This window comes from Myotis myotis, unplaced genomic scaffold, assembly GCF_014108235.1.
Source record: "Myotis myotis isolate mMyoMyo1 unplaced genomic scaffold, mMyoMyo1.p scaffold_m19_p_9, whole genome shotgun sequence".
Lineage (NCBI taxonomy): Eukaryota > Metazoa > Chordata > Mammalia > Chiroptera > Vespertilionidae > Myotis > Myotis myotis.
This window is the reverse complement of record NW_023416401.1, coordinates 9,536,339-9,550,641: the sequence shown is the minus strand read 5'-3', so window position 1 is coordinate 9,550,641 and position 14,303 is coordinate 9,536,339. Positions and strand designations below refer to the sequence as shown.

The window sequence follows — 14,303 nt, the reverse complement described above, 5'->3', positions numbered from 1 at the left end:
ACTGGGGACTTGGGGAGGAAAGCACGTTTCTTCAGTCAGCCAACTTGAGCCAGAAGTCTCTGTTCCTCTTGTTTCTGAAGTCTTGGGAGTCCAGGTACAAGTCTGTAATTCTAAAAGTTCTGCATCCAGTTAGTAACGCATCTGGCTGACCTGAACTTCTCTGGTAACAAAACCAGAGAGGAGGTCATTTGTAGTCTTCACCTTTTGTGCTTGGTGTGACTTTTCTTTTTTAATCCTCACCCAAGGAGTGAGGGTATTTTTTCCATTGACTTTTAGAGGGAGTAGAAGGAAGGGAGCCGGGGAAGGAGAGACAGAGAGCGAAACATCGATGTGAGAGAGACACATGGATTGGTTGTCTCCCACACTGCCCCAACCAGGGGTGGGAATCGAACCTGCAACCCATGTATGTGCCCTTGACTAGGAATCAAACCTGCAAAACCACACTGGTCATAAATTTTGTTCAGTTGTGCAGTACCCATTGGGAGGCATTTGTAATATCTTATATATTGCCATAATACATTTCTAAAATATGAAAAATTCTGATTTCCAAACTGCATCTAGCCCAGAAAAGGGATTGTAGGACTTGTACCATATTGAATTTAGGAGGACTTCACAGAGTAAATGAGTTTTTGAGAGGGATTACAGTTTCTGGTTGTAAGGAGATTTGATTTATATTTTATATTGGGGTTTATGGACACTATGAAGATAGAATTAGAAGATATGGATTGAAGAGAAAAGTAAATGAAAATACATTCCTATTCTAGAAACAATATGTGACTCAATGATGTCTTTTCACTTAATCCTCAATAAGCATTTACCAAAATACTGTATTTTTATGTAATAATTCAGGGGCGGGAAGCTAAAATAGACAGTCATCAGGAATCATTTGCTCACTCAGCCCCAGAGAGCATACCTGATACTTTTGAAGATGCAGTAAAGATACTTAAACCTTCAGCTATAATTGGTAAGTAAAGTTGTTGCAGATTATTCTTTTACTTAACTGTATCTTGCCAATCATAACTTACATCAGGATTACTAAAAAAGAAATGGTAGATTTTATCTAGCTTTCAGCATATATGATATTTTTCATAATAGCTTTTTTATTACAGCGTGCAATGAAAGTTCAGTTAATGTATATTGCTTGTATTTTTAAGTGTAGAAGCTGTGGGATTTTTCACACTTTATTTTTAGAGTTGGTATGACTGTTGGGCTCAAAACCTAAAAAGACCAAGGTCATTGACACACTGTACCAGGAAAATCCTATGCAGAGTCCACGTTTTTCACTGGCAACAAAGCTGAAAGTGTTTGGTACCTTTTGAGTCAGGTATTGCATAGCTGACATGAGACTATGACAACATGGCATGAAGTTCACAGCAGAAAATGTAACAGTCTTTAAAAGGGGAGCTATTTTCTTTCCAATGTAGCTATAAGATTTTTAATCTATCATTATCTTTTAATTGTATCTGTTTCATGTACAAGCCCTATTGAATGCCAAATAGCAAAAGAGTCACAAACAGTAAGTGTCTATGATCAGGAAAAGTACATCTTTTTAGCTTCTTCATTGATTAGAACTCATATAAGTGAAATCACACAGTATGTCTTTTTGTGACTGGTTTATTTCACTTAGCATAATATCCTCAAGGGTCATCCATGTTGTAGCGATTTTAATTAGACATAGTGATGTAGATAATCTTATACTCTTCTCCTTACCCCCCACAATTTACTATGTCTGGGGTGGACAATAAATATTTTAAGTGAAAACTTAGCATTTTATTGTTTTTCTTTTCACATTTGAAATTGTGTTCATATAACATTATTTCAGCATGCAAAATCCATCTTTGTAATAGAGTTCACCTACGCTTTTGTTATGTTAAACCTGTTGTAGAAATGCTGTTTATAAGAATTGCTTTTAGCCCAGCCAGTGTGGCTTAGCAGTTGAGCATCGACCTATGAACCAGGAGGTCACTGTTCGATTCCCGGTCAGGCCATGTGCCCGGGTTGTGGGCTCATCCCCAGCATGGGGAATGCAGGAGGCAGCCAATCAGTGATTCTCTCTCATCACTCATGTTTCTATCTCTCCCTCTCCCTTTCTCTCTCTCAAATCAATGAAACTATTTTTTTTAAAAAAAGACTTGCTTTATTTTACCTGTAATGAAGTTGGCTGTTTTTCCCCTTATTTATTTCAGGAGTTGCAGGAGCTGGCCGACTTTTCACTCCTGGTGTAATCAAAACCATGGCTGATATCAACGAAAGGCCTATAATCTTTGCATTAAGTAATCCTACAGCAATGGCTGAGTGTACAGCTGAAGAAGCATATACACTTACAGAGGTATTAATAATAATTTAATGAATTAGTTATGTCTTATTTTCCCTCTATTAGCCTGTTGGTTATACATTCTTGCATAATTTTCATGGTTACTTTGGAGATTACAACATTCGTCCGTGGATCATCAAATACTGGTATTAATTATTGCTTGTAACAATTCTAGAAAGTAATTACCTCATAATTCTATTTTTTAATACCTTTATGCCATTTGTGCTGTTTTACATTTTTTAAAATATATTTTTATTGATTTCAGAGAGAAAGGGAGAGGGAGAGAGAGATAAAAACATCATTGATGAGAGAGAATCATTGATCAGCTGTCTTCTGCACGTACCCATCATCCTGCAACCCGGCCATGTTGCCCTGACCGGGAATTGAACTATAACCTCCTGGTTCATAGATCGATGCTCACCCACCAGCCAGATGAGATAAAACATTTTTCACAATTTTTATAACTTTGAAACTTCTATCTCTTTTTTTAAAATGATTTTTTTAAAAGCATTTCATTATAGTTTAATTTTATATAATTTCTTAGTGTTACATAAAATAATGACATATTTATGTATTTGCAGTTACCTCTTAAATTTTTAGTTCCTTTGTTTTCATTGGAGAGATGTCTTAGTGTTACTCTAACACCCTCGATGCTTAGTGAGAAAGCAGCAGTTTCTTGTAGAGCAGAGAATAGGTCAGCTTGGGCCTCAGAATGTGACAATACTGTTACCATTAAGATCTGGCCACACTTAAGCAATAGGTAGAATATGATGGGGGAAGAACAGATGGTTTGGAGAAGATGAACTGCTGTAGAATCTCACCATTCTAGAGAACATTCCCAAGATCTTTCTAAATCTCCAAATTTACTGGTATCATGTGAATATAACACATTCCCCATAAAGAACTATATTGTATAATCCACTTTATGGAGCTATTAAAATTAATGGTGCCCCCATAATATTTATTATTATACACACTAGAGGCTCAGCGCGCAAAATCGCGCAAGACCCAGACCCCCGTGCCACTGGACCCAGACCTCCCTGCACCATGGGACCCAGACTCCCTCTGCCATGCTGCCGCAGGCAGGACCCCAGACTCCCTCTGCTGCACGTGCTGGCAGGACCTCAGACCCGCCGCACCGGTGGGACCCCAGACCCTGCCACTGCCACCACAGGCCTCGTGAGCTCATTTGTGCCTTGCTAGTCCCCATTCCTCTCTTCCCAGTGTTGAGTGTCTGAGCCATTGGCTGCTCTGAACTGTTTGGCTCTTTTCCTTAGTAGCAGCTTTTACCTTCTGCCTCAATTCCTCTCCCACCTTGCACCCTTCCCCCATGCACCACCTACCTCCGCCGCCAGCCACGGATGCCCCCGCCCCACCCCCCACAGCAGGAGCACCTCCGCTCGCCACCTGGGGACCCATGCCGCACTCCCTGCCCCCACCTGCCCGGCGCCCATCCCCCACGCCCTCTTCACTGCACAGCCCCGCCCACCCACCGCCCGCCTTGCTGCGATCAGAGCCTGTGGGCCACGGGAATGAGAGGTGCTCCATGCACCTCCTGGTGACCGATCTTTGGGCATTACGGCCACAGGTTTTTTATATATATATATATATATATATATAGACTAGAGGCCCGGTGCACCAAATTAGTACACGAGAGGAGGGTCCCCTCAGCCCAGGCTGCACCCTCTCCAATCCCGGACCTCCTCAGGGGATGTCCGACTGCTGGTTTAGGCCCGATCCCTGGAACTGCTGGCTCCTAACTGCTCACCTACCTGCCTGCCTTATTGCCCCTAACTGCCCCCCCTGCCAGCCTGATCAGCCCTAACCGCCTCTGCTTGCCAGCCTGATTGTCCCTAACTGCCCCCCTGCTGGCCTGGTCACCCCCAACTGCCCCCCACCTGCCGACCTGGTCACCCCATGCAGCCTGCTGTTGGTCATTACTGTGACAGTGTCCCAGACAATTTGCATATTCCTCTATTATTAGTATAGATTATTATTATGGTAACATGTATGGCATTAGCCAGGAACTGATGTTAATGTTCAAACAAACACAACTTTTGTTACGCGTAGTTATGCCTAAAATAGGTTGAGAATGATAATAGCTATCTGTAGAAAATGTTGTATGTTGTTGTAGGTCCAAGCTAGTCACCCAAGCCTACCACTAAGCCTGTCGCTGACTTGCTTCAACGCTTACCATAAACCTTGTATCATTTTTGAAATTGAAAGTATATCTTGTAAAAGTATTCATTACTGTACTTCATGGACCTTCAGGTCAAATTCTTGAGTGTTTAAACCACTAATGCCAAGGATCTGCTATACTTCAAAGAATAACACTTGGATATTACACTCTTGTTACAATTTGGATTTTAGATTTTTAGACATAGTTCTTTTGAATGTTCAAGTACTCGTGGCAGTTTGTCCATCCTACCATGTGGACATAGTTCAGTTTTCTGTAAATCACTTTTTAACTTAATCCAAGGAGCTGTTTAAAACAGGACATATATATGTTATGCCTTGGTTATTGCGGGATAGGTTATCCTGCTAGAGAACATTGCTTGCTTCTTGCTCTTTGTCTTATTTTTTTTCCAGGGAAAGGTGGGGGTGGTGGTATTTGTTGAGGGATTTTATATATAAAGGACTTCATTTTATAAATTAATGTTCAGATACTTTTCAATTTCACAGGCATTTACTTCTCTTAGAAATACAGAATGTACCAGTAACATTTGTTATGTGCTATTATAGAGCATAGTACTAGACTGGATGACTACGACAAATTTGGAGACTTTTTTTTTAACAAGGCAACATGCCATTTTTTTCTGGGATTGATAGTGTGGTTGTATCGATGCCTCTTTTCTAAACTGCCTCACTAGGGGGCATTATGGCATAACAGAAAGAGACCGTGGGCTTCAGAGTTTTAAATACCTGGATTCCAGTTGACCTTTTACAGCAAGCTTGTCAAACTCAAAAGCTAACACGGGCCAAATAAACAAGGTTTAAGTTTATGTGGACCGCAAAAAAACAAAAGCTTCAATTTTCTTAGAAACATCAGCTTATTTCTATAGAGACATGCTGAATACAAAGGGCTGAAATAAATGAGTAATCGTTAACATAAAATAATAGAACATTTTAATAAAATTTAATATTTTTTCTTGAACATTAACTTACCAGACACTGAATAATTACACAAATTAATAAGCGTAACTCAAATAAACCTATTTTTCTTGTTCTGAAAGTGATATATTTCCTGTTGCACACACCAAACAAGTCAGTCCAAGACTAATGATGTGGTGATCTGCTGCTAAAATATTTGCTGCTAGTTTTAGTGGAGAGAATGGTGCACGTGTGCATAAGGCACATAAGGGAAATGAATGCAACATGATTATAGTCATCAGTCATTAGCAAACGTTGTAGTTCGTTATTAATAATTATGTGTAACAGGATATTGTAAAACTTCAGTTACAACATTTTTATCAACACTTCTTACATATCATTATATTGGCTGGGCGGCAAAAATATTCGTTATGGGCCACATGCGGCCTACAGGCCGCAAGTTTGACAAGCTTGTTTTACAGAGTACTTGGGAATATCTAAGCCTTAGTTTTCTCGTTTTATTTTATCAGTGAAATCAAGATAGTGATAACCTCTAAGGTTTTCATGCAGGCTTAAGTTCACTGAGTTAACACAGAGAGCCCCTGGTACTGAGACAGCAGATGTACAGTAAATGGTAGCAGTTTAATTTTTGATGTTTTCCCCTTCATTCACAGATGTTTACATCAATCTTTAATATTTTAGGATGGTATTTATTGGCCATCTACATCTTTAAAATTTTTCAAAGAAAATGGAAGGTGTAAGGTTTTTGAAAAATGATTAATGGACATTTTTCAACTTTAGAATGTATGCATAAAACAAACTTTATTCCAATAAAAATTAAGTGACAGGATTATGTTATATAGTAAATTATTCCTGTTTGCAAATAATATGTTGGTCTGCTTTACTATAGGATTTAATCTTGTTTGAGGTTACCTTGATTTTCTAAGGCACATCAAGTAACAGAGTCAAGGCCATTTCATTTCTTCGCAGGGAAGGTGTTTGTTTGCCAGTGGCAGTCCATTCGAGCCGGTGAAACTAAGTGATGGGCGAGTGTTCACGCCAGGCCAAGGCAACAATGCATATATTTTCCCAGGTAATTGTCACCATTATGTGTGTTTCAGAGTAATCATTAATGAAATTCTTTAGAGTTTAAGATTAAAATGAACGATGGAATTTACAGGAGTTTGGTATGAATGCACAGGGAAACTCAAGAAATTCAGCAGATCGAACTTGCTCTATTTCCTCTGAAAATGTATTTATTCATACAGGGGTGGGCAAAAGTAGGTTTACAGTTGTAATTCAACAGATAAATAATTCAACAATTATAGTTGTGAGTATGTGAAACATAGTTTATTCTTGTATTATTATTTAATTATGTTATTATTTTCCATATAAGCAACTGTAAACCTACTTTTGTCCCACCCATGTAAGAAGACAGTCATTTTTGCCCCAGACATTTAAATAACTGCATTAAGTGTAGATGGACCAGTTACTCTTCTTTAAAATTTTCTATCTTTTCCAGAGGCTGGATTAAAATAAGGAAGCTATTAACCATCTGATCTTCCCATCCTCCCCACTCTATTGGGATAGTCTTTGAATAGTTTAAAACAAAATTTCTAGACTTTGAGACAACAGATATAGTTGAGGACAGAGGTGCCAGAAAGTGGGAGATTAAAAGCCACTCAATAGTGACAGAGTAGGCAAGCCCCATCCTTGTGTTCATAGCTACCAATCATTTTTTAGTTCCGAACCCTTGCATATGAGAAACGGTCAAAGATTACTGCCCAGCTGGCATGGCTCAGTGATTGAGCATCGACCTATGAACCCGGAGGTCATAGTTCAATTCCTGGTCAGGGCACATGCCTGGGTTGTGGGCTCCATCCCCAGTCAGGGCATGCAGGAGGCAACCAGTCAGTGATTCTTATCATTGATGTTTCTCTCTCTCTCTCTCCCTTCCTCTCTCTATGAAATCAATAAAAAATGTATATATTTTAAAAGATTACTAGTCCTATGTGGGAAGAAGGAAAATTAAAAACTATCAGTATCATCATGGAGACAAATGATTGCATCTCTGAAACGACATTTTTTAAAATTATAAGACAAAAATAAAGTTTTGAAAATGAAAATTTTAGTAGCAGAAGGATTAGATGAAAAAGTTGAGGAAGTCACCTAGAAATAGAGCAAAGAACAGAGATAGAAATAGAGGAGAGGATTAGAGGAATAGTCCACGAGGTACAATAGCAGGAAATAGAAATTTCAGGAAGAGAGCACAGGAACACGGGCGGAAGGGCATTATCAAAAGCTTTATTAACATTTCCCCAAATGGAAAGACTCAAGTTTCCAGATAGGAAAGGCCTGCCCACTGTGTGCCAAACACCTCAGTGAAAATGATACAACTCAGGGCAGATCATGAAATTACAGAACATTAGCCACACACACACAGCCTGCATACCTCCAGAGAGGAGATAAAAAGATAATCACTGAGAAAGTACCTGGGATCACATTGGCACTGGATCATCACCAATAATGCTGGAAGCTTATTTCTAAACTAGGATTCTAAACTCAAACTATCAAAATGGAAAGTAGGAAAAGAAGAAAAAGAAAAAGATGGTTGAGGAATGTAAGATTTCAAAAAATATACCTCCCACGTACTGTTTTTCAGAAAACTACAGGAGAATATATGCTAACAGGAAGAGGTAGTAACAAAAAACTAGGAAGAAGTGGGATTTAGGAAATAAACTCAATTTAGAAGCAAAGGAAATCCCGATGATAGAGGGATTTTCCAGCATGACAACTCCATATCTGAAGTGGATTGCAGCCAGATCACATTTATTCTAGAGGATGAAATGAGAGACTACATGAGGTAGCTGAAATATTAGAAGAAAATTAGACAAGTGAATGAATGTTTTGTCATGAAGTTACTTCAAATTCCAAAAAACCACTAAAGTCAAGAAAAAAATAGGATAGTAACTTCAGGGAAAACAAAGTTATACAGAGGAGGAAAAATCATGATACAGTGTTAGTGGATAGTCAGCTGTGAATAGCATTTATGAAGTCATAATAAACACTGAATGTTCACTCAATCAGAATGATGGGAAGAAGAAAAAAGGCTGGAAATGTGACAGACAGCTAACTACTTATTTCCCACAGGAAGGAAGCAGTGATATTTAAAACTCAGAAGTCAGTCAGGACTCTAAGCAAGCTGTGTAAGAGTGAGAAATGAATATTGAAACAATCAGCTAAAAGAATTGCAAGTAGTTGTCTCTGTAGAGCAAGAAACGGAGGGTTGGAGGTGTGTGGGAATAGTGTTTTCTGTAACAAGTGTCGATAAATTGTATGCATTTGTAATTTTGATAAATGTAAAAACAATATTGGGGAAAGCTTTTTGATATTTTCTAAAGTATTTTTTCTAGTAAATAAGAATTATAGTGGTTAATAAAGATCATTGGATTTTAACTCTCAGATTTTTGTGTTTATTTTCTTGGCTGCTTGGGGTTTTTTGGAGAGGGTATTCGGAGTGGGGATGGCTTGCCATTCACTTGCTTTAAATCTGGGAATTTATTTGGCTCCTTTCACAATTTGAAAAGTGACCTTACTAAATAAACTGTTTAAACTGTATTCTAGGAGTGGCTTTAGCTGTTATTCTCTGTCACACCCGGCATATTAGTGACCATGTTTTCCTAGAAGCTGCAAAGGTAATTATTTTTAATATTGTATAGTTATTTTATAAAGGATGAATTATAAAGATTAAAAGCAGAAAGGAAAAGAAAAGGGGTTAAATCTGCCTTATGAATGTAAAGGAAGTTACTCACCCATTGCTCTTTTGATTTGCCCATCTACTTTTGCATAAAATTATTTTTTAGCATGATTTTTCAAATGTGTGATGGTAAGCTATGAATCCTTTTGTATTTATAACACATCTATACCTGTATTATATATATCTGAAAGTAACATATTCTGACAGCATAGATAAAATATAACTCCTTGTGAGTTTTTTTTTTTTTAATTAAATCTTTATTGTTCAGATTATTACATTTGTTCCTCTTTTTTTTTCCCCCCCATAACTCCCCTCCTCCCAGTTCCCGCCCCACCCTCCGCCCTCACTCCCCACCCACTGTCCTCATCTATAGGTGCACGATTTTTGTCCAGTCTCTTCCCGCATCTCCCACACCCCTTTCCCCCCCAGGAATAGTCAGTCCATTCCCTTTCTATGTCCCTGGTTCTATTATAATCACCAGTTCATTCTGTTCATCAGATTATTTATTCACTTGATTTCTTAGATTCACTTGTTGATAGATGCATATTTGTTGTTCATAATTTGTATCTTTACCTTTTTCTTCCTCTTCCTCTTCTTAAAGGATACCTTTCAGCATTTCATATAATCCTGGTTTGGTGGTGATGAACTCCTTTAGCTTTTCCTTATCTGGGAAGCTCTTTATCTGACCTTCAATTCTGAATGATAGCTTTGCTGGATAAAGTAATCTTGGTTGTAGGTTCTTGGTATTCATCACTTTGAATATTTCTTGCCACTCCCTTCTGGCCTGCAAAGTTTCTGTTGAGAAATCAGCTGACAGTCGTATGGGTATTCCCTTGTAGGTAACTGAGTTTCTTTCTCTTGCTGTTTTTAAGATTCTCTCTTTATCTTTTGCTCTTGGCATTTTAATGATGATGTGTCTTGGTGTGGTCCTCTTTGGATTCCTTTTGTTTGGGGTTCTCCGCGCTTCTTGGACCTGTAAGTCCATTTCTTTCACCAGGTGGGGGAAGTTTTCTGTCATTATTTCTTCAAATAGGTTTTCAATATCTTGCTCTCTCTCATCTTCTGGCACCCCTATAATTCTGATGTTGGTATGCTTGAAGCTGTCCCAGAGGCTCCTTACACTATCCTCGCATTTTTGGATTCTTTTTTCATTTTGCTTTTCCGGTTGGGTGTTTTTTGCTTCCTCGCATTTCAAATCATTGACTTGATTCTTGCGCTCCTCTGGTCTGCTGTCGGGAGTCTGTATAATATTCGTTATTTCAGTCCGTGTATGCTTAATTTCTAGTTGGTTCCCCAATATAAGATCGAGGGTCTCATTAGTTTTCTTGTAGATCTCATTAAGTTTATCGGCGGCTTCTAAACAGTTCTTGAGAGACCTTAAAAGTGTGGTTCTGAACTCTATATCTTCCATTGACAATTTTGTCCTGTTTCTTTGTCTCCGCATTTTGTTATGCTTCCTTGGTGCACCCCCTAGTGGTCTTTGTTCGCAGTCTTATAGTTAAATCTTGATTGTTGTAGCTAATTCCAGGGAGGGTTTGACCTCCAGGCCAAGTGGCTATGAGAATCAGCTGTGTCAGCAGTGAGAGAACTTCTGTCCTCTAGGGAGGTGCTAATCTGGGGTTTGCCTGAGGCTATCCGGCAAATGCCTGTGTTGCAGGGCTTGGGCGGGGCGGGTCGCACAGGATCAACAGTGTGGGCTAGAGAGAGCAGTTATGGCGGCTCTCAGTCCTGTCCCCAGGGGCTCTGCCTCTCTGAGTCCCAGCACCCGGTGCAAAGCTCAGAGAGAAAGCTGCACTCGCTCTGACCGAAGCCAGACAGTCCCGCTTCTCCCGTTTGAGTCTGGGTCCCTAAAGACTCGCCCGGATCTGGAGGTCAGAGTCTGCGACTCCCTCCCGATTGAAAACGCCAACCTCGCCCTCCGCCGCCAGCCCGCTCCGCACACTCCGCACCTCAGAATTTGACTTCAGCACTGTTGCTCCTCTGAGTGTCCGTATGCGTTTCTCTTTCCTCCTAGTTGTAGGACTTCCACTCAGCCAGTGTTCCTGTGGTTCTGGGTGATGTCCCTTCTGTTTTTTGGTTTCACTTTTGAAGTAGTTGTTCAAGGCAGCAAACTCCGGCGTTAACCTATGCCGCCATCTTGGTTCTCTCCTTGTGAGTTTTTAATGACAATTACAGATTTATTTGGAATAATTGCAACTCCAAACTTGGCAGTATGAGTTTTGAAGAACTCACAGTAATACAAATATTAATGTCTATTTTCATAGTAGCTGTTGTAATTATACCAAACTCTGTATGTTAAGTAGAATATATTAATAAGTCTTTAAATCTGGTTATTTCTTTATTGTTTAGTAGTGAACAGTTTTAATTTCTGCAGTAGTTTAAGTGTATTCCTGCTAGAAATAGGAGAATTATATTATCTGTATTTCTGCTCCTCAACCCTTTCTATGTTTCAGTAGGTCTTTATTATTCTGTGTTATTTAAACAAACAAACATAAAGTTCTCTTTTTCTCTTTAGGCACTGACAAGTCAATTGACGGATAAAGAGCTAGCTCAAGGGAGACTTTATCCCCCTTTTTCCAATATTCAGGAAGTTTCCATTAACATTGCTATTAAAGTAAGTAATAGTTTATACCTCTTCACATAAATTTTAATAGAATTTTCTTATGTAAGTAACACAAGTTTATTAAAGAAAAGTTTAAAACATTTAGTGCAAAGAAGAAATTTTAGTTCACCCATATTCTACCAGAATATAACCCACATTGTTATTTTGAGTTTGTTGCCTTCTAGTCTTTTTAAGCACACACATGCCCAGTCACCAGTACCTATTTTTATAATTGGGTTGTCACTGCACTTTTTCCCACTTAATGTATTATAAGTCTTTTCCCTTGTTAATCAATAATAATTCTCTTTTTGTTATGTCATAATTAGTTTAACCATTTCTCTTTGGACATTTAAGTGTTTTTCATTTTGGTAGAAATAATATTGTAGTGAAATCCTCAGATAAGTCTTTATGTGCATTTGTGATTGTTTTTCTTTAAGATAAATTTCTAATCATAAGGACGAACAGTGTTAACACACTAAGGCTACTGATTTATATTGCCAAATATTTCTTCAGAAAAAAGTACTGATTTACATAGTACCTATTAGATATGAGTGTATTTGTTTTCCCACTCCTTTGCCCATACTTAGAATTATTATTTTTAAATCTTATATATTTAATAGATGAAAATTATCTTATTTTTATTTAAAGCACTTATTTTATTATTAGATTGAAGAATATTTTGTGTTTATTGAGCAATCATACTTTTTTGTGAACTGCCTATTCATGGCCTGTGCTTGTTTGTATGTTATATGCCTTTCTGTCTTTTTTAAAAATATATTTTTATTGATTTCAGAGAGGAAGGAAGGAAGAGAGAGAGAGAGATAGTAATATCAATGATGAGAGAGAATCATTGATCGGCTGCCTCCTGCACGCCCCACACTGAGGATCAAGCCCAAAACCCGGGCACCTGCCCTGACCGGGAATCAAATCACAACCTGCTTCTTAGGTCTACACTCACCACTGAGCCATGCCAGCCAGCTCTTTCCACTTGCTGATACTGACTTATGAGAGCTCTTTATTAAGGATTAGAGGTCGGATGCATGGAATTCAGGCAAGGGGCTCAGCCCTCACAGTCCCAGCTGCCCTGGCCGGCCCTCGCAGCCCCAGCTCCGTCCAGAAGGTCTTCTGGATGGTCATTCTGCTGTTCGTTTAATTAGCACATTAGCTCTTTATTATAGAGGATAGTGATCCTTCTGTTTGCTGTGGTGCAGGTGTTGTCCCATTGTCATTATTCTAAACTTAGAATTGTTTTATGTACCATTTTTCAAAAGCTTTTTCATGAAATTATCTGTTAATTTATAGGTTGTTTCTCATCTTTTGTGAGTTTTAATGCCTTCTCCCACTCCAAAATTATATAAATATCTACCTGTGTTTTCTAATAACATAAGACTTTTTAATCACACAGGTTTATTTTAGTGTATATTGTGAGACAGAAACTTTTTCTTTGAGTAGGTAACCAGTTGTTTCACCACCAGTTGATCGAGACTACTGCTTTTATTAGTATAAAATTTTTTAATCTGTTACTAGGAATCTGTTCCTAACCGTATTTATCTATCATTATGCATTGTTTTAATTATTATAATATGTATAAAGTATATTCTTTGATACTATATATTTTCTGTCATTATGGTTTTTCAGTATTGTCTGTTCTCAACTGTTTATTCTTTTGGATGAATTTTTATATCAGTTCTTTGAGTTTAAAGAAAACCCTGCAACTATGTATACAACTATGTCATATTTATAAATTAAATAGGTAAAATTGAGGCTTTCAGTGTTGATAAATCCCCATTCAGTCTCTCTCTCCACTCAAGGTTTTTTGGGTTTAAGTCTTTCAATATAATTCTGTTGTTTTCTTCACCTCAATGTGGCATGTCTCTCATTATTTTCCTAGATATTTAAATTTTTTTCTAAATAAGATTCCTCGCTGGTCATTTCTGTTATATAATCTTATTTACTTTTCAGGTTACAGAATACCTGTATGCTAATAAAATGGCTTTCCGATACCCAGAACCTGAGGACAAGGCCAAGTATGTTAGAGAAAGAATATGGCGAAGTGAATATGACTCCATGCTGCCAGATATGTATGAATGGCCAGAATCTGGACAAAGCCCTCCTGTGCTACCAGAATAGAAGCGCCCACAAATAAATATTGTCCGTGCTTCAGGGAACCCCTCTTTTCAGACAAAAATATAATGTTCTCAAATTTATGGGGTTTTTTTCTGTGTTTTATTGTCCCCCACTGCTTTGCCAGACTTATTTTTCCCATGAATCTACACTTCTGTGTGGGTAGATGTGTCGACTACACTGTTAATGCCCACTGGCACCCTGCCACCAAATAGCCATAATGCGTTCATTCTGATTTGTAGTTCATAACACATCAAAGAGATGTTAAAAATATATTTTGAATGTCTTCACCTGTGCTCTTGATCACACTTGCCCAAGAATTTGCTATTTACTATTATCTATATATATAAAAGCCTACGCGACCGAATGACAAGTTGACCGGTTGCTATGATGTGCACTGACCACCAGGGGGCAGA

At 38.3% G+C, this 14,303-nt stretch overlaps 1 protein-coding gene across 1 annotated transcript in view; it reads left to right on the top strand.

The window, feature by feature from the left end:
- The window catches only part of ME2 (malic enzyme 2), a 49,987-nt gene extending 36,017 nt beyond the window's left edge, over positions 1-13,970 (top strand). Inside the window, exons 11-16 of the mRNA XM_036322653.1 lie at positions 850-964; positions 2,187-2,329; positions 6,395-6,497; positions 9,029-9,099; positions 11,677-11,775; positions 13,726-13,970. Coding sequence (XP_036178546.1) covers positions 850-964; positions 2,187-2,329; positions 6,395-6,497; positions 9,029-9,099; positions 11,677-11,775; positions 13,726-13,893 — 699 coding nt within the window. The 3' untranslated portion in view covers positions 13,894-13,970. The remainder of the gene's footprint in view (positions 1-849; positions 965-2,186; positions 2,330-6,394; positions 6,498-9,028; positions 9,100-11,676; positions 11,776-13,725) is intronic.
- Positions 13,971-14,303: the final 333 nt, after the last annotated feature.